General features: G+C 39.0%; 2 protein-coding genes across 3 annotated transcripts; one reads left to right on the top strand and one right to left on the bottom strand.

The window, feature by feature from the left end:
* Nucleotides 1-12: 12 nt before the first annotated feature.
* On the bottom strand, nucleotides 13-6,235 carry UFD1 (ubiquitin recognition factor in ER associated degradation 1). Of its 2 annotated transcripts, XM_048323014.1 has the most exons (12): nucleotides 6,129-6,235; nucleotides 5,857-5,989; nucleotides 5,111-5,143; nucleotides 4,574-4,695; nucleotides 4,121-4,251; nucleotides 3,635-3,707; nucleotides 3,062-3,130; nucleotides 2,469-2,534; nucleotides 2,134-2,181; nucleotides 1,686-1,774; nucleotides 1,230-1,311; nucleotides 13-827 (listed from the first exon to the last, which is right to left on the bottom strand). In XM_048323014.1, exons 1-12 carry the CDS (start codon nucleotides 6,129-6,131, stop codon nucleotides 753-755), a joined length of 924 nt encoding a protein of 307 aa, XP_048178971.1. In that variant the 5' UTR covers nucleotides 6,132-6,235; the 3' UTR covers nucleotides 13-752. The 2 variants fall into 2 exon arrangements, with proteins under 2 accessions (XP_048178971.1, XP_048178972.1); XM_048323015.1 differs by lacking the exon at nucleotides 6,129-6,235 and having other exon boundaries at nucleotides 5,883-5,964.
* A 408-nt stretch (nucleotides 6,236-6,643) lies between these two features.
* On the top strand, nucleotides 6,644-18,981 carry CDC45 (cell division cycle 45). Its single transcript, XM_048322658.1, has 19 exons — nucleotides 6,644-6,783; nucleotides 8,022-8,081; nucleotides 8,384-8,476; nucleotides 8,926-9,063; nucleotides 9,638-9,781; nucleotides 10,694-10,749; nucleotides 11,347-11,395; nucleotides 12,003-12,064; nucleotides 12,432-12,482; nucleotides 13,259-13,378; nucleotides 13,774-13,905; nucleotides 14,280-14,378; nucleotides 14,625-14,786; nucleotides 14,977-15,115; nucleotides 15,493-15,576; nucleotides 16,047-16,165; nucleotides 16,566-16,642; nucleotides 17,253-17,319; nucleotides 17,972-18,981. The coding sequence occupies exons 1-18, from the start codon at nucleotides 6,733-6,735 to the stop codon at nucleotides 17,315-17,317; spliced, it is 1,701 nt and encodes a 566-aa protein (XP_048178615.1). The 5' UTR covers nucleotides 6,644-6,732; the 3' UTR covers nucleotides 17,318-17,319; nucleotides 17,972-18,981.
* Nucleotides 18,982-21,972: the final 2,991 nt, after the last annotated feature.

The raw sequence follows: 21,972 nt of genomic DNA on the forward strand, positions 1-21,972 counted from the left end.
CAGGGACGCGGCTGGGTAGGAGGAACCTTTACTCGGACTCTCAGGAGAGCGCAGGGGCCGCACCCCGGTACGCTCCCCGGCAGACCAGAGGGCGCACAGGATACACCCGCACCGCTCCAAAGCGGCACCGGGCAGTGCAGCTGGGCCTCTCCTCTCCCTACACGTACCGTGAGATTGCTACACTACGTTATAGTATCTCAACTATTAAAAGGCATGTTATTAATTATAAATATAAAAAGCAGTTACAGGGGGTTTGCTTAGAATGATTAATAACCCAACACCCGAAGCTAAGCTCAAAGAGACTCCCTGCACAGAAGTCCTAAACACCAAAGTCACCCTTCATTTACACCACACCAAAAAAGCTGACCTGAAATTGTGGCAAAATATATACAGAGGGAGGAAAATATCAAGCACAGAGCAACATAAGACCATCATCACCCGGGAGATGAGGGGAGGATGTAGTCTAAGAACCGGACCCTTAGTAAGGTAGAGCTTGTTAGTTTTGCTTCTCAGATTTATCAGAGATCTATGTTCCCATCTTTACAACACATACAAAAAGCTTCTTTCAAATTCCCAGAACTTAATTTTCAACTGAAAATCAAGACAGCCTGAAATCTCCAGCTCTAAACATGAAACCAAAACCAAAACACCTATTAAGTGTTGCAAAACAATCTCTCAACTGCAATAACTAAGACCCAAGATGCTGCAACTGTTATTTTATTTTCCCCCTAACTAGCTGAAGGTACCACAACTTAGGGCTTTCTTCCTTTTTTGCGCAGGGACTGGCCTTCTCCTGAAAAGGCAATAAACCGGCTTCCAGATTCATCCTGGAAAAACAAAAGAGGGAAAAAAGGTTGTTACCTCTTTGCTCACTGCTTGTGTGTGATGAAAGCTGAATGATTGTTAGCAAGAATACTCCATCAGAGCAGCCACTGACTGTAGATATTTCACATCCTTAATCTAGACAAAAACTACTTTCTTCCTGAAAGTAAAACAGCATTTTGGTGACCTTTCAGCCAACCGAAAGAAGTGTGCACTGGCTTATTAAACCGACATCAGGCCAATCTATTTCCATCAGTAACAAGGACATCAGAGGTTGCTTCCTGTAATTCAAACCATTCTAAACTACTACCACTTTTTAACAGAAGTATGCTGTAAAAAAATCAAGAGAAAAGAGAGGGGGGCCATAAACTTGGATCAAAAACTGGGGAGGATTCAACTTTATTTACCTCTTCCACTTTCTTAACCAGTGGACGTGAATTCCTAATGAATGTGATTCTACCGATCTTGAAGTCGTAGTTGGGAATTCCTCTGGAAAACAAGCATAAAAATATTATGAATTAAGTTTTATACTTACCATTGAATTGAACACAGAGAGACCTATTCTCTGTTTGTCAGTGTAGTGCCAACACTGACTGCACATTTTCTTTTCTAAATAATTCCAGAGTTAAACCACTGAATTATTTTCTGAAGGTAGGCACAGATTGGATAAGTAAATAATCAAATACTGGAGTTTTTGTGGAAGCTTGGCCAAAGGCATGTTTCCATTAGCCTGTAGATATTTCTTTTCTAAAGGCAAGCTCATGATGAAATTAGTTTGTCTATATTGCAGGAGCAGGGATAAAAACTGAAACTGCTCACACACTGATCCTTCACTTGCTGACAACTGAATGAAACAGATATACCTTCGGATGTCTCCTGGTTTAATTGGTGAGGGACTGGGCTCCACACCTTTCTTCTTGCCATCCAATCTGTTCCCAGATCCAGAGAATGCCTGTGGATACATAATGAGTTTTAATTTAACTCCTGGCATTTGAAAGCACCCTGCACAAGGACATTATATTCTGTAAAACCTTACAGCAATTTTTATTTAGTTATTTATTTCAGCATGCTTCTTTTTGGTACACATAAGCTGATGAATCGTGGGTGTAGGGGTCTGTTTCAGTCTCCCATCTGCCCTTTGCAGAGTAAGTCATGCTGTTCCTGGCTGTGATCACATAAAACATTCACAGGCACTTGCCAGTTAAATAACAAGCACCTCTAAGAACAGGTACTAATATTTTGTAGTTGCTCAGAACAACTTTCCCTCACCATTTTACAGCATTCACAAACCAGCAGAAATAGGGGACTTACACGAAATCCTATGTCACTCACGTATCCACTGTGGTCTGCTTCCACATCCTGTGAGGGGAAAAAGCAAGTTTATTGTGTTCATGTTCTGACATGTACATGACATGAAAACAGTTACAAGTATTTCTGACCAAACAAAACTTCAGAACAATCCCTTTCAAAAAACAACAGCTGGTAAACAACAATCTCCTAAGTAACACATGCAAAAGCTTCTGGTAAGTAAAGTTTAACCTTAAGAACTTGTTTAAAGAAAAAACATGTTGGCACTCACTGCTCCCCTTCACAAGCAATGCTGACTTCTAGGGAATACATTTTGGAAGAAGAGAAGCTTAACCTACTGTGGACTCTTCATGTTGTGCACTTCTTTCTGGTTCTTTGTATCCCAAAGGAGCATCAAAATCCACCTATTTACACAAAAAGCATGAAAAAAAAAAATTAATATTTTTCTTTAAATCGTAAGCTTTATACTACTATTCCTCAAAACTCCATGAACTATTATCACTACATTTGATCTAAAAAGAACTGAGGTTTGCTTGTTAAACGTTTTACTCAGAACTAAAAAAAGACCAAGCCTCCTAGGAACGAGCCTTAGCATGTCATTGAAACAGAGCAGTAAAACAGCATCACAGTATCACTGGAGTATGAGTCAAGACACGGCTATTAAATAAAACTCAGATAAAACATGCTGAAGCCAAACATTAAATTCTAGGCACTGCAGTCACCTGATGGTACACCAGGTGCTAATCAAGATCACAGATGGGGTTACAATGGCACATGAGTACTCTCAAATGAGTCATCTTCCCTACCCCATGGACTGCACCTTTCTTGCAGCATCAGAGGGGCTGGGTGTGCAGAGCTATCCCTGCACAAATGCCCTCTCCTCTTGGGAAGGCACAGTTAGGGCAGACTTTCCACATCAGCTTTAACTTACGTTCATATCACACTCTATGATGGACACAGCCTTATCTGGTTTGGTCTCCATTACCCGAAGCTCATAGATCTGGAACAGTAACAGATATTTTAAGATTGCTTTGTGTATAAGAAAAGCATATCTAAACCTTTCCCTTCAGAGAGCTTGAAGAAAACTGCAGTAAGTGCTCTTTAGGTTGAGGACTGTACACTTCAGGGTCTCTACAGAACTTAAAAGCAAAAGTTTTTAACTTAGAAGTCAGAGAATCAATTACTGTACCTTGCTGCACTCCTACTGTACTTCAATCTACATTTTTGAAAACAAATTCTGAATTTAGGATAAATTCTTTCCCTTAACTTGTAAAACCTTCAACAGCACATTTATTTTCTTTAAAGTTTCTAAAGTTTCTAAAAGTTTAAACAGCAGCTCAGAAAAAGACTTAGCTGACTCCTTTTTCCCTCCAATAGAAAACCAACTGTGAAATCTGCCATGTGGCATTACTTGTCCAAAGCACGGCACAGCTCTGGGTTGATTGTTTTAGTACCAACATCCAACAACTGAACTCAGTCTCTAACCCTCAACCCTATACTGTACCTTTTCATTGTAGTTGATGGCAATAACGTCCCCAGTAGTTAGACAGGCAAAGTTTCTCAATGCATTTTCCAGTCTTTGGAGTATGTTAAGATAAAATATTTGTTTTCAGAGAAACATCAAAGCTTTAAAGTTACCATACTGTAGATCTCTAATCCCTGGTTTCTCAAACATGGTTTAAAAGCCATCAGTACTGCAGATAGGATTTTAGTAAATATTAGGGTGTACAAGTTTTTCAAAGGGACACTCAAAACTCATTGGATTTTAAGCCAACACTCCTCCTTCTTCACTCCAGACCACACTTTGTACCAACAGCTGATCACATCTCTGTACATCAGCTCTCCATCCCTTCTATTTTCAGAAGGAGCAGCAGTGGCCACCTACTACTGGAAGCGTATGAGTCACACCTGAAAAACTAGCTCTGTTTGATCATTCCAATTTGGAAGAGAAATTTCTTCCCCTTACTCCATAATTGAATAGGAAGGATACACAGCTTTGGGATTGGTGATGTCAAGAAAATCTGGACTCTGTGGCTGAAATTTTGAGTAAGTAGCAACTTGCAGATTAACACTCTCTACTTGCACCAGGCCTCCTTCTTCCAGCAGCAAATTCTGCATCATCTGCAAGAATGGAAACAAACAAACAAAGCCCTTTCAATATGTCTGATGTTTTCAAATCTCTCTCCTGTGTATCTCAGTTCTCGTGTATATTCAACTTCAGGAAGAACAGTCAGGTGCATGTTAAAAAGCAGTCTGCTTTGCTCAGTTAAACTTCTGTGGAGGGAAGCCTGAGCCAGAACTGAAGGCTGTTGTTGAACATGCTGTTGAACATGATCAGCAGAGACAGGCACTGTCAGGAAACGTTCCACCTCTCTAATATTAAACTTGGCAACTCGCTAATCCTACTTTTCAGGTTCTGACAGTCCAGCATGAGGCAACTCACCCAGTGTGGAAGGTAACATATGCCCTCATCAGCCACAAACTCGAGCACTCCACAGTGTGTCATTCGGTCTGAGTTTTTGTTGGTCAGCTTGAACAGCATGGGGTAAGTAATATTAAGGCGGCCTGGTGAGAAAGGAAAAAAAAATTTTCTTTGTTAAAAGCCACTAGCACATTTCTGAAGCTTTCAGAGATCAAACATCACCAAGAGAATGAGCCAGACTATAGGAGAGGATTCCACTCACACCATTATTCCAACTGCTCAAAACTACAGAGAAAGCAGATACACAAATACGGTGTTGGCATCACACTCAGAACTCTAAATGCTCAGGCAACCCAAGACTTCAGATGTCTGTACTTGAAGACAGACAAGTCCCATTAATTCTGACAGAAAAAATACCTTCAAAATACATTTTTTAAAACTAATTAGTCTCACAGTCTCTATTTAAGACTTGAATAGATAACTAAAATACTGTGGTATTTGCCTATACATTTGCTTCTATTTCTAAGGTTGTTATTCCAGAATAAAGTATTCACTTACTGAGTTGATCCAAAGCTGATGGTGGCATAATTACTGCAGAAATGAATAAGAATGTAAAATTAGGAAAAGCACGTCTGTATGAGAGTACATAACATACAATTTTATCCTTCCTTTCTCTAAAATCTCCTTTAAAAAAAGGGCAGATTCTAAAATCTGCAAATTCATTTTTAGGCAGAGACTTCAGTAGAATCAGTCATGACAAATACCCCTGCTATGTGGAGATTTCAGAATTATAATCGGGGAAAAATAAAAGAGAAGACAAGGTTTTACAATACCATTACTAAAGAAAAATTTTCCCAAAGCTGATTTTACTTGTTTGGGCTCACAGGTGCTCTTCAAACCATACCAACTCAAAACAACATAGTATTAGTCTGACAACCTGAAAATGAAGCTGGCCAATCTATTACTTTATACAGATTAAGTGAGGTACAACACGGTGGGGGCAGAAAGTAATAAACTTCCATGGCTTACACTAGATCGAAGATTGTAACAAGAAACTTTATAAAAGAAGACTGTCTCCTTCTAATGCCCATAAACCCCGATTCACTTGGTAAACATTTTTAATTACCGAGTAATGCAAGGGAAGATGACCCCTCCTCCTCCCTCAAAGCCCCACCCAGGGTGCTCAGCACTCTGTCACCATGTTTTCAGTGTTTCTGCTGTCTTGGCCAAAAACTGCATTACTTGACACTATTCATAAACATTCTTCCAACTAGTTTATTAGTCAAAATAAAACATGCACATACTCTTCCCGCCTTTCTCCACATCTGACCTGTCATTAGGTCCGGCAAGCATAGATACCGAGAAGCAGCGGTACTGGGTTGAGAAGCGGTTCTGGAACACCCGAGGGATGGGGTGGTCAAACATATTAAAAGAGAACTAGAGAGGAAAAAACAACACACAGAGAAGAACGCATTAACCAGTATCTACAGCACACAAAGTGTCACAGCACCCACTGAGAGCTCCTGAAGTGTCGCCGCCGTGACGCGGCACCTCCCCGGCCGCCCCCCAGCCTCACCATGGCGGCGGCAGCGGCGGTGGGCGCTCCCTCGGGGCAGCCGGGCCGGGCCGGGCCGGGCCAGGGCCGCTCCTTCGCCTCACGGGCTCTGCCGGGCCCCACCCACGGCCCCGCCCCTCCCAGAGTGCCGCTCGGCGCCGGCCTCTCGCGCGGCCATTGCGGGTGAGGGCGGAACGCGAGCCCTCGAGCCCTCCGAGGCGACCATCTCCGGGAGCCCCTTCTACCCGCTTGGCTCCTCTTCGGTCACCGGGTGTTGGCGCGGCCCTGCTGCCTCTTCGCCGGGCTCGCGTTATTGGCAAAGTAAACACTTCGCCCGCAGCAAAGATGGCGGACGCGGCGACAAGACCCAGGAGGCTGCTTCCGGCCGGGGCCCTCCTGGGATTGGCCAGCAGCGCGCATCGTCACCGCCTTCTCCCCAGCCCATTGGCGAAGTCCCGGAAGGGGGTTGGGCGGCTCGCGCAGGGGAGCTGAGGTGGACGCGTTCCTATTGGCCAGCGTTCTGTGAGGCGCGGACCAATGGGACACGGCGCTGCTTTGGCGCCCAGTTTGAGCGGGGGCGGCCCGTGGCTGCTGCCCGTTCCCGCCGCGCGCGCCCGTTCCCGCCATGTTCGTCTCCGACTGCCGCCGGGATTTCTACGACCTGATCGTCACCCAGGTGCGGGCAGCGGGCCGTGACCGGGGAAGGGAGTGGCACCCCAAGCGCCCCGGTGGCGGGCGGAGCGGCCTCCTCTCAGGGCTCTCTCCCCTCAGGGCTGCCGCGGTTCTCGCCGCCTCACGGCGCAGGGTTGGTGCGGGGCGTCCCCGGCTCTGCCGGCGGTGGCTGAGGCCCTCCGGTGCTCTGGGGCGGTGGCGGCCTCGCTCCGGGGGCTGCGGGGCGGGGGTCGGCCGCGGGGAGCACCGGGCAGACGGCCGCGCTGAGGGCAGCGGGCCCGGCAGTCACCCGGGTCCTAAAAATCCCTTTCCTGGGTATTTTTCCCCTTCTCTACCCATGGGAACCTGAGACAAAGCAGCGTCAGCGCGGTGAGGGCTCGCCAGGGATTTCACTTACAGTTCACCTCCTTCCTCACAAGTGATTTTGTGTGTTCTGGATCTCATGCTTAACCATGACATCTCTGAACTACTTTTTAAAGTATCTTTCCAGCCCTTTCGGTGTTACTTGCCCAGACGCTAAATACTGTTTTCTGCCATCTTTAATGTTTTTCTTGCAGTCTTTCTTGTGGCACGTCTCTCTACTACTTTTATTTTTAACCCAGGCTTGCTTAACTCCGTTCACAGTGGATGTGTACAGTGAGGCGGTGAAGCTTTTGTTGGACGGTCTTTTGTGATTTCTACCAGTGAAATGATATGGATTGTGCAAATGGAAGTATTTATCTTAATTTCTCCAGCTGTGAGGAAATCTCAAAACACCCTCCCTCCGAGAAAAAAACCAACACTCTCATGAAACGAAAAAAAAAAACCCATACCAGCCAACCTTAATTTAGGCAAAAGAATTTATTTCCTGCTTTGCCTTGCCCTTGATTTTGCTACAGATTTTCTGTTGCAGATCTGTGCTGCAAACGAATGCCATTCTAGACACAATGAAAATAATCGTAGGGCTTGACTAGTTGTGAAACTTAAAAACTATGTGAGGTTCAGAGGAGTCTGAGTAGTTACATCTCCCTAAAGCAGCTGACATCTTTTGGGTATGTGGAGTTGCTTATTTTTAATATTGACAGGTATCCAAACTGGTTAATTTTGGGTGCAGTGTCCATTCAGAAGCAATCCCGTTTTATGCTTATGATAATCTCTGTCTGAATTTCTGCTGTCTCAGTGTTCTATATATTTCATGTACCAGCACACTCTGTTTGGCCCCTATATAAATATATTAATGCTATTATTTTGTTGCTTTTGCAGCGTGTTCTTCTTCTTGTTGCTTCAGATGTTGATGCATTATGTGCCTGTAAAATACTCCAAGTAAGTCTTGGTTCATTATCATTGCAGGCTGAACGTAGGAGAAATACGTATGCCCTGGGATCCTATAAATGGGCTTGAACTGGGAAAAGGGGGGAGGTTTAATCTGCTTTTGTAACGTTCATTACCATGAGTTATAGCACTGAAATCTGGTGAGTCATACTCTCAGAGTTTGTGTAGATTTGTCATTTTGGATGTCTTTATTTGAAAGATTTTTATGGAGTCGAATCATAGCGTGGTGTAGCGTTGCAGGAGAAGCTTTTTCCCCTCCCCTTTGCTAACTAACATCTGTTGCTTCCTTGCAGGCTTTGTTTCAATGTGACCATGTGCAATACACACTCGTGCCAGTGTCTGGGTGGCAAGAACTTGAAACTGCCTTTCTCGAGCATAAAGATCAGGTGAAAAAATACTGGAAAATTTTTAAGCTGCAGCTCATCTTCTGTAAAGATAAACTTCTTCCCTTTCCCAATTTAAAATATCAGCACTTAAGCTCATGATTATTAGTGGTTACTTCAAAACTGTGGTTGCATTTCAACATACTAGTAATAAACTAGTGAAGTTTTTAACATGACCTTGACTGAATTGTGCTGTAATGTTGATAGAGTCAAGTTAAGTTTGCACACATTTTGAGATACAAAGGTGGTGATACTGGATGTCCAACATCCCTGAATTGTATGTTTTGCCTCAAAAATTTTTTTCTGTCTCAGAGACATCAAATATCAGAAAGTAAATACAAGTTTTGGCAATGATGAGTGCTTTGGAGGTTTTGTAAACGTGTTTTCAGTTTTCCATGTTTCCTGGCAATTTAAGTAACACTCTGATTCTTTTTTTCTGCTTTTGTTTGCAGTTCAAATATTTTGTTCTTATTAATTGTGGTGCCAATGTTGACCTCCTGGAAATCTTGCAGCCTGAAGAGGATACTCTTTTTTTTGTATGTGACAGTCACAGACCAATCAATGTAGTGAATGTTTACAATGACACACAGGTAAAAGCTTTTCTTTCTTCTCCCCACAGTGTGGTGGTGAGCAGTGTAGTGCTTTTCTGTGTTTGCAAGACATTAGAGCATTAGCTTGTAGGTCAGAAAGCAACATTAGTAAGTAAATATTTGCAGTAGTAATGTACATGGTCAGAAAAAATCCTTTTTCCAGTAGTAAAATCTCTAATGTTAGCAATGTGGTAGTTGTCAGTAGTAAACACCTGTTAATCTTGTTGTTATAAATCAAATTGCCATAAATCAGAGGATAAACATCCTCCAGAATGTAACATGTATTATCCCTCAGCATCTAGCAACACACAGAATTTGAAGTATTAAGCACAAATTATTTGATTTTAACAAGCATTAAAATGATAATTATTTCAGTAATGCTGTAACAAAGGAATATGGATTTTTACTCTTATTGTCTATAAATCACTATGGTATTTGTACTAAAAACCAATATTTTTTTATGTCAGGAATCAATCACAGCCTAAATGAATTTTTAGTTTCTTTTACTAAGTAAGAGTCCATTTTGCTCACTATATAAGATACTTACTCTAAAATACAGTTTTCTTCTTGCTAGATTAAGCTGTTAGTCAAGCAAGATGATGATCTTGATGTTCCTGCTTATGATGACATCTTCAGAGATGAAGAGGATGAAGAAGAGGACTCAGAGAATGAAAGTGATGGCTCAGAACCCTTAGAGAAGCGCAGACGCTTTGAAGAGGTTTGTTTCACTGCTGTGTTGTGAAAGGAAGAAAAATAACTCTGCTATTACATAGATTTTACATCATAATAATATTTAATTTTAAAATTGTGTTCCATTAGATCACAAATCCAAGTGTACAATTTAAAAATAATCTACTACAACAGGTACAGTTTCACATAAAAAAAAATTATTTATCTGAACTACACAGAAATATTTTCTCCAAATAAAAAAATGTTTTGAACTTGCTTATGCATAATTCTTTGTATAATCAGTGAACTGGAGAGATCTATCTCCTAATATGTGCTTGGCAGTCTAGCAATAGAACTTGTTTAGATATGAACTCCTAAAACAAAAGTGTGAAGGTACAAGCTCAAACAGTTTAGCAATGCATTTTGTCTGTGCTTGTAGCAGTAAACTAACAAAAGTATATTAAGTGTACACATGAAATTAAATTTGCCATGTTACTTGCAGCGTATTTTCTATTTATATTATAGAAGCAAGCAGAGGAATGAGACCAGCAACATTAAGGGGCAACTAAATACGAAGACATCCTTAGATTAATATATATTTCACGTTATCTTCCCATTAACATTGTATGTTTTTTTACTACTAATGTAAAAAAGGCACTATCTTAGCAAAAGAAGATACCAAATTCAAAGGAAAATTACCAATACACAAAAACTTTTCTCAAATCTATTAAATATTTCACAAGGATCTTATGTGTGTTCCTTGGAAATATTGTTGGTAATATTTTTCTCATTAGATGTTGTAAATGGCAATATTATTTTTTTCTTTTTTTTTTTTTAAAGAAAGCTTTAAAACAAAAATTTTAATTACATTTTTTAAATTAAGTTTTAATTGAGGTATTTGGATGCTAATCTGTTAGAATATTTTTTATAGCTTTTTAACATGCTGTAAATTAATTTACAGGAGGTAATAGAGAGGACAATGAGAAGGCGACAAAGGCGAGAATGGGAAGCACGCAGGTGTGTAAATAGGTGTTTCGTGTGTTGCTTCTATCTTCTTCTTTCATTCTTTGATTAAAATTGTGTTAAGTATACAAACACAAGATACTAAGCTGTGATTTGCAAGATGCTTTAGTTGTAATTTTGTTTACAAAAGCTAGAGAAAGCGGAGAGAGATACTTAGTACATAAAAAAGTGTTTAAATGGAGGAAATTGTAAACAGTAATTTAAAATTTGAGTACCAATAGGTGGATTGGCTCACTTCAAATAGCTGTAATATTCTTACCTGTCTTGGGGTGAAATTTGTGCTTATGTTTTCTACTTTTACAATTCCACTGTAGTCAATAGGAACGAGCAGAAACAAATCAGATAAAATGGGATTTGAGGAATAATGCTGTAAAAAATTTTTCCTTTTTGCTTTATGAGTACATTTCATTGTGGCTTCCACGTTGTTACTAAAGACTAATTGCTTTGCAGATAATTCCTAACCTGAGTTTAATATTTTTAATTGCTAAAATGGAATTTAAGTATTAATCACCATTTCTGGCTTATATTTTTCATAGGATCCAATGACCAGTTCAGCATTTAGTCAAATGTGGTTTTTTTTCTCCATTTTAGACGAGAAATTCTTTTTGATTACGAGCAATATGAATACCATGGGACCTCAGTAAGTATAAACTCTGTTTGCTATAAAACTTCAAGGTGGGAATGTAAAGGTAATCGGACAATATCCAATGTTATAATTACAATTATATAATTACCTAACAATACTATTCAATATAATAATATTATTACATCTTGCTATTTTTGTATCTTATTGTTATATATATATAAGCTACATTATATATATACAAGTAGTTTAACTTAGTTTAATGTTTTATGGGGTTTTTTAGATCTTTAAAAGGGTATCTATAATTTACAAAATACTGTCTCAAAGACTTGAGCATGTAGGAAAGTTGTTTGTCTTTCAAAGTGTCAGGCTATCCTAAACATAGCACTTAGGACATCAAACTGTTCCTTCTGTCATTTGGCCTCTCTGATTATATTTTATTAAGTGTTTGCTTTATATATAATGCAGATTTACAGAGCTCTCTAGAATATTTTTCTTTCTACTTAGTATCTTAGGAAGCAGCTGGCAGATTGTCAGACTCCAGTGTGATTTCTAGAGCTTTAATAACACGTGCTAGTACTTGGCAGATTTAACTGTTCTATTTGTTTAGTGAACTGTGTCTTGTGCTCATTTATCCTGTCTTTTTTGCTTCTCCCTCTTGTAGTCTGCGATGGTGATGTTTGATCTGGCATGGATAATGTCTAAGGACTTGAATGACATGTTGTGGTAGGTTTCTATCATCATTTTTGTAGCGTTTGGAAGCTTAAACCTGTCGCAAAGACAGGCAAGATTTCCCAAAATTATTTGGTTTCAGTATGAGATTTCAGTTTCTTTTGTACTTGTCTTCAACTAGAGGATGCATCTGTGTAAATTAATTAAAAGGAAAAAGGGAGAATGGTACTATGTGTGTATGTCTGCAAAAAAGGGAATAATAGTAGATGATTTTGTTATTAACTTCTATGTACTGCTAGTAAACAATGTTTCTGATTCATTCTGTTACATACTTAGAGGATTAAATATAATACACTCTCTTGGAATATTTGTGAGTTTAACCTTTTTTTTCTATTTCTTTTTTCTTCCAAAAAAATTTTAGGTGGGCTATTGTTGGCCTAACAGATCAATGGGTCCAAGATAAAATCACTCAGTAAGAAAGATGTTGGTTTTTTTAAAATTTATCTTTTTTATTATTCTTCTTCCTTATTTATTTGTCTATCTTTTAAAATTTTGGTTTTGGGAGTAACTAACAGCAATTAGTAGAGATCAGGAAGCGTAAGGGTATTATTATAACAGATGTAATTAACTAACAGTGATATTAAATATATTAATACCTGAATGTGATCTGTTGCCTTCCAAAAATAAGAATATATATGTCTTAAAAAATTACTTTCTATTATTTAGAATTTTTAAGCTAACTTTGTTTTTCACAAAATTATAAATCAATCGCCTCTGGTCTGGGAAGAAATGGTGTTTAATAGTAGTTTACCTAATCATGAACTTGATACAGCTTTATTAAAGGAAAAATTTGTATGTTCTGTATCCTCCAGCTGCCTTTACAGTTTTAATGAACAAATTTCAGATATTTTTCCTCTTTTTTTGTTATTTCCTACTAGATATGATCAGAATTCTAGTGTTACATGTGTCGACTTTAATTCTGGTGTTCTATTGTTACTAATACATGGACTTTTTTGAAGAGATAAATGTAATAAGTAACTGATTTCATTGGTCAGTCTGTTGGTTTTTGTTGTAATTGCATGGGTGTATAGATGAATATTGAAAAAATATTATTTAACAAGTTGGGGGGTTTAAAAATGTATCTGCAGTTTTCATGCTGCTGATTTTAGGAAGCAATTTTGTGTTCTTGTTATCAAGAACAAAAATTCCCAGGCAGAAAGTGAAGTGACAAACTTGTTTTTGTTTAAGAATGAAATATGTGACTGACATTGGGGTCCTGCAGCGCCACGTGTCTCGCCACAACCACCGCAACGAGGATGAAGAGAATTCTCTGTCCATTGACTGCATGAGAATTGCATTTGAATATGAGTATCCTTAAAGAAGGTCTGGGGAAAATACACACTACCCCTCTCTGGTGAACCCCTCTGGAGTTTTTATCTAGGGGAAAAAAAATCCCAGCACCATCTCTGCTGAGAATGGAAATAAAATAAGGGGAAATCTGAATGTTTGTTGTGCATGAATCCCTCTTTCAGCAGCTTGTGGAGCTTCAGTTCAGCTTAACCTTTCAGAACTGGTTACTGTTCTGTACTGTACTGAGGTCAGTGTTGCTCCTCTTGTGTTACATCACCTGAGCTTCTCACTGCATCTTGTGCAGCACAGACATGCAATGTGTAAGGGCAGCTGAATACTTACCTACTTGTTGTGGAGTTTGTGGGGTCAGAGGATATTTGTGCTTGCAGTTATTTGCCATAACTCCTGTTCAGCCTGCGCCTGGCACTGTATCAGCACTGGTCTCTCTACGAAAGTCTCTGTAACACCTCATACACCTCTGCTAGCCTTAAGCTTTGGTCTGTACAAGGGCAGAAGAGGCTCCAGGAGTTTTTGGCAGACATGGGGTGAGTTATAAAAATCTGGATCTTTTTTTTTTTTTCAGTGACTTACAGGAAAATATAGCTTGCAAGTAGTCAAGCTGTTGGTTTTTAAATATGATTGTGGGGCCCTGAATAGGTGGCAGTGTCTCTGAGTTACACAGCTTGTGTATTGGTTTACAAGGAACGCTTGCTGTATGCCTTTATGGATGGCAGATCAGTAAAGTAACCTCTGCTTCCTCACATCCACTTTTCAATGACTGAAAAAACAAATGCCTGCAAGTTTAGTCAGACTTAACCTTAGTAAATTATCTAATAATTTTATAAGTCCTATGAGAAAAAGGCAAAATACCTGTTTCCTCTGGCATACCTGTCAATTAATTTTTTCCTTCTGTTCTTAGTTTGCCTTTGAAGCAAGTGAAACAGAAATTTAATTCCATGGACATATCTTTGAAAGAAAATCTTCGGGAGATGATTGAAGAATCTGCAAACAAATTTGGGTAAATTGTTTTAGTACAAAGACTTTATCTCAAAGTACTTTTCAATTAAGTTCAAATATTTTTGTATGAAGAAGATCTAATATGTTCTTTTAAAAATATGGTTCTTAGATTGACAAAGTAACACTAGACTTGTTGCAAATGTTAGGATAAGGCTTTTCTTCATGTTCTTTAGATTAACATACTCAGGAGACAACTGGTCAATGTTGATAATGTTGATAAACTTTCCTGGTTTATTTCATTTTGCAGAATGAAAGATTTACGAGTTCAGACCTTCAGCATTCACTTTGGCTTTAAGAACAAATTCTCAGCAAGTGACATAGTTTATGCAACAACTTCTCTCATGGAGAATATAGAGAAAGAGGGGCCTGAAACAACTAATTTCATTAAGGCTTTGGACAGTCTCTCCAGGTACTCAAACATGCCTCTTAAGTATTTTGCAATTTTATTTAGGGAAATGTATTGGGATTATGGATCTAAAATATTAATTGTTGCTTCATAAGCTATTGAAGAAAAAAACCGAAACATCTCCGTGAATAGTGTTCATGTGAAAAACTTTATTTTAATAAGAAAGTGTCTATTTTTATTCTTTTTGTTGCAGGGGTAACCTGGACAAGCTGCACCAAGGACTGGACCTAGCCAAAAAGCAGTTACGTGCCATTCAGCAGACAGTGGCCAGCTGTATTTGCACCAACCTTGTCATTTCTCAGGGGCCCTTTCTCTACTGTGCCCTCATGGAGGTCAGAATTCTGTGTTTGGCTTCTCATTTGACTCTCCTTTTTGACTGTATCATCCTTGAGTAGCAGTTTCCCTGACTGCTTGGCACAGTAAGAGCTACTTTGTAAGAAAGAACCTATTTCTCTGTACCGTGCTGTCCTCTGATGGGTCAATATCGACATTGCTCTGAACTTCCCTAAGGCAGAATCAGCCCTCACAAACAGGAGAGGGCTTCACTGCAAAGCTGGGTGAGCTCAAACTCCTATATTGTAATGGTTCTTGTTAGTGTTCTTTGAGCCACACAAAGCTTCTGGACTTGTCAGTAGGTAATAAAATTAAGTTATTAATTAAGTATAAGAATCATCTTGGATTGTAATTGAAATAATTCTTCTTTTCCTAGGGCACACCAGATGTGAAACTGTTTTCCAAACCAGTGTCTCTGTGCCTGCTTAGTAAATACTTACTGAAATCGTTTGTTTGCTCTGTAAGTAAATCAAAAGCTTTTGACTCTCAACCTTCTGGCTGGTGTAGTACTTATTGTTCTGTCAGATACTTGCAGCTGATTATTAAAAGCATTATATGAAACTATTAATAATATTTTTCTGCTGATTGATTGGATGATTTTAGCATAGTTGTGAATGCTGCTCTAGGGAAGATACCTACTTGGGACACTTCATAGCACTGAGTTTTCATTACTAAGATAATTACAATCTAAACACTTGTGTAATTTTGTAAGTTTTGAGGGAGTACATCACTGAAATTTCTACTAGTCCTTAAAGTGACTTTTAGTGTAAGGAAGAAGTGGATTAAGAGATCCTGTAAAGAAACCACCTTCTGTTGAACTGTGGAATAGCTGTATCCTTAGGTGGCTATTTGTAATACTATCTCACATGGAGAACTGATATTAAATTGCTTTCTGAGCCTTGTGTAACAAAGAGGCTTTCTGACTTCCAGACAAAAAACAAGCGTTGCAAGCTGCTGCCCCTGGTCATGGCTGCACCCATGGATGTTGAACAGGGAACTGTGATCATGGTGGGGATTCCTCCGGAGACAGAAAGCTCGGACAAAAAGAAGTAAGCATAACGTTTACAAGCAAATATATCTTTCCTGTACTTATTTAACACTGATTATGTTGACTTGAATTGTATCCTTCTCAAAAACACACCTTTTGCATACAGTGTGCATGAGATACTTCAAGAGAAGATACAGATCTTCAAGACCTTCCTTACAAGGCTTTTTCTTTTCCTTCCTTCTTAAAAAAGGGAAATAGTTCACTATATGGCCCATTACTTCACTTCTAAAAGCCTCCAATGTAAATAATCGTGCACGTGAATAAGTGAGGTGCGTGTTGAATACACCTGGAAAAACATCTGGGAGCCATTTCCACCTCTCAGCCAGGAAAAAGTTCCATGCTTCTACCTTGGCAAACATCCTTTCCTGTGACGCTTATTTGTATTTCTACTTCTGCCTCAGCTTTTTTGGAAGAGCCTTCGAGAAGGCTGCGGAGAGCACCAACTCCCGGACGCTGCACAACCACTTCGAGATGTCGAGTGAGTAGCGCTGCCCCGCTCCGGGGCCCGCAGGGGGCGGTGCTGGCGCGGCTCCTTTGTGCGGGTCTGTGCTGCAAACGCAACCCACGGGAGGGCTCGGCCCGGGCTCAAAGCGCTGCCTCCGGCTGCAGAAACCAAAAACTTATCTTTTCGAGGCAGTCTGCATTTTGCATGCAGCAACGGTTTTCACATTTGCACTTCACTTTACAGTCCGTGATGTTATGTGTGAAGGCTGTAAATTTAGCAGCCGAACCAAGCATGGTACTGATGAGACGCTTAGGCAATGAAATCAGCCCAACTTGCACATGCTTGAAAAAGAGACAGGCTTTTTTAACAATATATATTTATCTATGCATGTTGAACATACAAAGAAATACTCTTAGATTTAAGAAGTGCCTGCTATATTGTGTAGTGAGCACCTAGAAATTAGTTTGCTAAGATCTAAGCACAAAATAAACAATCTCTTCTGCATTTTGTCCAAATAGCTTCTCCTTTTTTAAAGTCGAGTAAGAATATAAATTGGTATACTCAGGCTTATTGTTCTTCAAGTGTGACATCTGGTATATCTTTCAGTTATTTGCATCCTGTAATAAAATATTTCCTATTTTAGTAATTGAATTGAAAACAGAAGATCGGAGCAAATTTCTGGATGCACTCATTTCTCTCTTGTCCTAAAGGTAAGACACTGTAAGGATTAATCTAAAAATTATTACAAATCAAGTAGCCTGCTGCTATCTGTAGAATATTTTTTTAAAATGTGGCAACCTTTAGTGAAAATATAAATTGAAGCTAGGAGTTTCTTACAAAGACAATTGTTTTCGTTTGGAGGAGGAGGAGGCAAACAATGTACAAATGAAATTTTTTCCTCCTTAAGAGATGTAAGTTTTGTCATCCATGAGCTTCTCTTTCATTGTTCTTAACTTTTTGTGGCTTTTTAACTTAGGGTGGAAAAGGAGCATGTGTTTGTGTTGTGAGAGAAATGGCAATATTAGCCAATTGTAGCTGACACTCTGTTACTGACATTTAATTCTGATGGCTTGAGATCAGGATGGAATTTTGGCCACAGCAGTGCCACTGGCTTTGACATTAATGCAGAATTTGCAGTTTTCTTTCACAGTGTTAGGTTTGTAGTTTATGTTGCTGTGTAGTTTTTGCCTGGAGCAGAGATGAGGATATAAGACTCGTAGTTGTGACAAGTAGCTTCACACTAGTTCAAAGCTGCTTGTTAGACAGCAGAGTCATGCATGGCTTACAGGATTTCTATGTTGGTTTGTTTCTTTCTTTACACTCTGACTACTGATTGTTTTGTCTTCTGCTCTTGTTATGCAGTGGTGCCTTTTGGCTCCTTGTGCTGGAAGCTGAGGATGAGACCCTCTGAAATTATTTTGGATGTTCCAAAGTTCATGGTGCTGCAGTTTTGGTGTGTCTTAGGTACTGGTACAGGCCTGGACCGGTGTTTTTATGCCTTTTGGGAGGTCAAAAGGATTTTGATCTCAGCACAGAGATACTGAACACATCATTTTCTAAACATCCCACCCTTGTAATGGCAAAAGCTGTCACCTGGTATTTGTATACTGGATTTCTATTTATCAGACCTGCTTTTATTAGTAGACTATACTCTTGTGATGTTCAGTTGTTGACCCATAACAAAAAATAGGTTTTGAAGTTCCATATTTATATTACCATTCAAATGTGCTTTTAAAATTGTCTTGAATGCTTTTTATTTTTTTGAACAAACTATTTGAAACTCTCCTTGAAGTTCTAGAATATTGAAACTGGTTTTTAGTACTGTCAGGTTGAAGTCTTGTAGTTTAATTGAAAGACTTGTTTTGTGAGAGGAGTTTTAAGATTTTAGGGTTTTTAAAATCCAAATACTGAGTAACTGCCAAATACCAAATGAAAAAGCTGGGGAATGCCAGTGTTAATAAAGCCTTTTTAGTCATGCATTGTGATACTGCATTGTCACTTGTAGCTTGACTCTGGGAATAGTTTTCCTGGAAGGAGGCTGAAATACTATGATAATTCTGTGTAGACTGTAGCGCTATAAATATTGACAGAGTAGCTTATCCTGTTCCATAACAGCTTTCATTTTACTTTGGCCATATGAAATGGGTTATTGGCCTTACCCTGCTGTGCATTGGTGAGTGTGTATATGTGTACATGTGGAATGCTTTTCTACTTGAAGTGTTTGCTTGAATTCACTGTGACTTCAATGTTTTCATGTATTATAATGAATAAGTAGTTTATGGATTATTACATCATTCTTTGTACATATTTTAATACAGATTAATTTAATATTAAATGTGATTTAAATGTAGCCAATAGAAACCTAATTAAACTATTTTTATTCAAACAAAACCTGGTTTGAGTTTTTAAAAAATGTTTTATATGTTGTCATCTTATCTGAATAAAATCCCTGTGCCAAGCTGGGATGGCCAAAAAATTGTGGTTCCTTAGATAAAGCAGTGCTTTATCAATTTTGGTTTTGCATGCTTACTAGGTAGTATTGGCAATAAATGATATTGCCCCTTACCAGCACACTTTGGGTTTTACACAGCATACAATAATTCTATCACTTTTCCGAAGTGCCTTACTGGGCTTTAGATCTCTGGAAATGGAAACACAGAAGCTTCTGCTGTCTTTTGAACAGGCCAATTAATATGTAAAAGGTAGGAGTCTGCCAACAGATAAAAAAATTTGCATGTCAGCATTTTACAATGTGTGCAATAGAATCCAATGCTCCTTATGTAGTTTATTTTAGGCTCTAGAATTTGTAGATTAATATGTTAATACTACCTGGAGAATAATTGTATGAGGAAATTATGGAGCAGTTTCATTCAGCAGCAGTAACTTGATGGTTTGAGTGGCCCACTGAAATTTGTGGAGGTTAGGTAAACCCCATGGTCACTTGCCATCTCTGCCTGAAGAGATAATTATGCTTTTGACTGATGATCCCAAACAGAAATTACGGCTCTAATGAGTCATTTTAAAATAAATAGAGCACTGAGAAATCAACTAAGCCTCTTAAATGTACAGTTATATTCCACCTAGCCATCTCTGAATGCAAATAGAAACATTCCCTAAGGATTATATTGAAGCTGCAGTAACTCTTCCAACATGTTGGCTTGCTGTAATAATAGCCTCCTAATCAGGTCTTTAAATATTTCTGCTGCTGCTAATCTGAGAACAATAGCAGTATGAAACAAATCCTTTAAAATGTTTTAGGTTTTTCTAACAAAATAAAATGATGAAAAACCTTAAATACAAAAGTACTGAAGCGACTGAACAAGCTGATTTATACCATTCCTGCTCAGTAATTCATGGCTGGTTTCTTTATGGGGTGATAAATTTACACATAATTGAAATTGCACAGTAAGGACCTGATCTGATTGGAATTGAAGTGAATTCCTTTCCACAAAAGAATTGTGGTGACTTAATAGACTTGTACCTACCAATGTCAAGGTTGCATAGTGGGTAAGAATTCACTCTTACCTCCTTTCCTATTTCTCTTTAGGAGGAAAAAAAAAAAAGAAAATTCAGGAATGTTACAGCTTCCTTGTATGAAAGACCTACACGGTCTGTGCCAGTTTGATTGTGGCAGTAACAGCCACAGGGGGAGGCCAGTGGGCTTTGGTCAGTGGCTTGGCCTCTTTAATGTCAGAAGCAGGTGCTGGGGAAGGGTAGAGAAACAAAGCAGTTGCATATGGTGCTTCCTTCCAGATACAAACAAGTGCTGTCCCAGTGCTTGTGCTCAAGGACATCCTGAGCCAGGTGTGGTTTCTGTGTGTTTGGTCACTGTCAGTCATTATCTGGGAATCTGGATTCACTTCCTCCCAGATCCTTGCAAAATTCTTGCCTGTGCAGTATCTTTTGGTGAGTAGATCTGCAGCCTAGCTAGATATTGTATGAAAAACTACAACTCTATGGAATAGTGTATTAGTGCTGATTGTTCTTATTAATGGAAGTTAAAATCTCTTCAGTGATTTCTAAGCAAATTACTTTGCAAATATTCATTATTTTTACTTGCTATCATAAAACTTTTTATTATAAAGAACAGAAAACATTCCTGGGTTGAATATTTGGCGATATAAGCAGATTTTGTCTTGATCTACAGGAGTATATATGTTTATCATCAGACTGTCTTTTATGCTTTGGTACTTAGATGAAAAGGTAGTTGATACTACAACAATAGGAGCTCTAGTTCATGAGCCATATCAAATTTAGCTACAGTCTCTGCTGGTTTTTCCCACTACTCCCTGTGACTACTCTCTTAGAGCCTACTGCTCTGCATTTATGGCAGATGCAATAAATCAGAGCTACTTCAGAATCTGATGTTTTTAGCTGCTCTATCAGCAATTTGAGTTTATATTAGTAGATAGCAATCATCACTTGTAAACCTGACAGGATCTGAGAGAGCCATTGCAGTCTTAAAATGTTGAATTGCAGGAGAGCTGTTTGATTGTTTAGTTAAATCCCATGTACTCTAGAGAACTCAGGTAGGAAAAGTACCTTAGAATTGACATGTTTGACATCTTTTATGCTCCAGTTTCACTTTTTCCACTCCTGTTTTCAGGACAACTTTTCCAATGCTAACCTGTCCAGAAATACAAGAGAAATAAAACTTTACGTCACTCTAATCACTAGTCTGGAGTACCCCAGTTGTAAGGTCCAGAAGAGGAAGTTTTAAAATCAGTCTCTTTTGTACAGAAGTTCTTCGAAGATGGTTTTGTTGGGTTGAATTGGCCTCTCAGGGTGTGCTAACTTGTAAAGAGGGGAGTAGTACAGAGCAGTATTTATTAAAAGGGAAATGGAGTAATCACAACTGAGGAGGAATCAAAACGTAAAACACCAGGACTGTTCTCACGGCAATAAACAGTATCATTTGTTGATTTTATGTGTACATCTGTCAATCAATGGTTTTGGTTTCCTCATAGAAGGAATATTCTTGAAAACATTCCTCTGAAAGTTCCTTTGTGAGTAAGCTTGCCTTGAGGGAAAGAAAGCAGTGAAATGTTTGTTTCTTTAAATGGAAAAATTGAAATCCCTCTTGGCACTTGTGTACCATTGTTGGCTTCAAGGTGGTACTAAAAGTTCCCTTGGAGCAGATTCAAGAACTGAAAAAAAAGCTGCCCAGGGTGGAGCTCAAAAATGCCACCTTTATGTACAAGCATTTGGGTTATAAACACTTAGCAGGAAATTCTGCAGAACATTCACTAGGGAAAGAAATTTATGTGAGCTTTTTATTTCAGACTGGACTCCCATTCTGTTAAAGCATTTGACTATTGATTTTTGTCATTCAGAAGGTGGCAGAATTAGAGAAGCAATGCAAA

The sequence above is a fragment of the Corvus hawaiiensis genome, chromosome 18, assembly GCF_020740725.1.
Source record: "Corvus hawaiiensis isolate bCorHaw1 chromosome 18, bCorHaw1.pri.cur, whole genome shotgun sequence".
In the NCBI taxonomy this organism is placed as follows: Eukaryota; Metazoa; Chordata; class Aves; order Passeriformes; family Corvidae; genus Corvus; species Corvus hawaiiensis.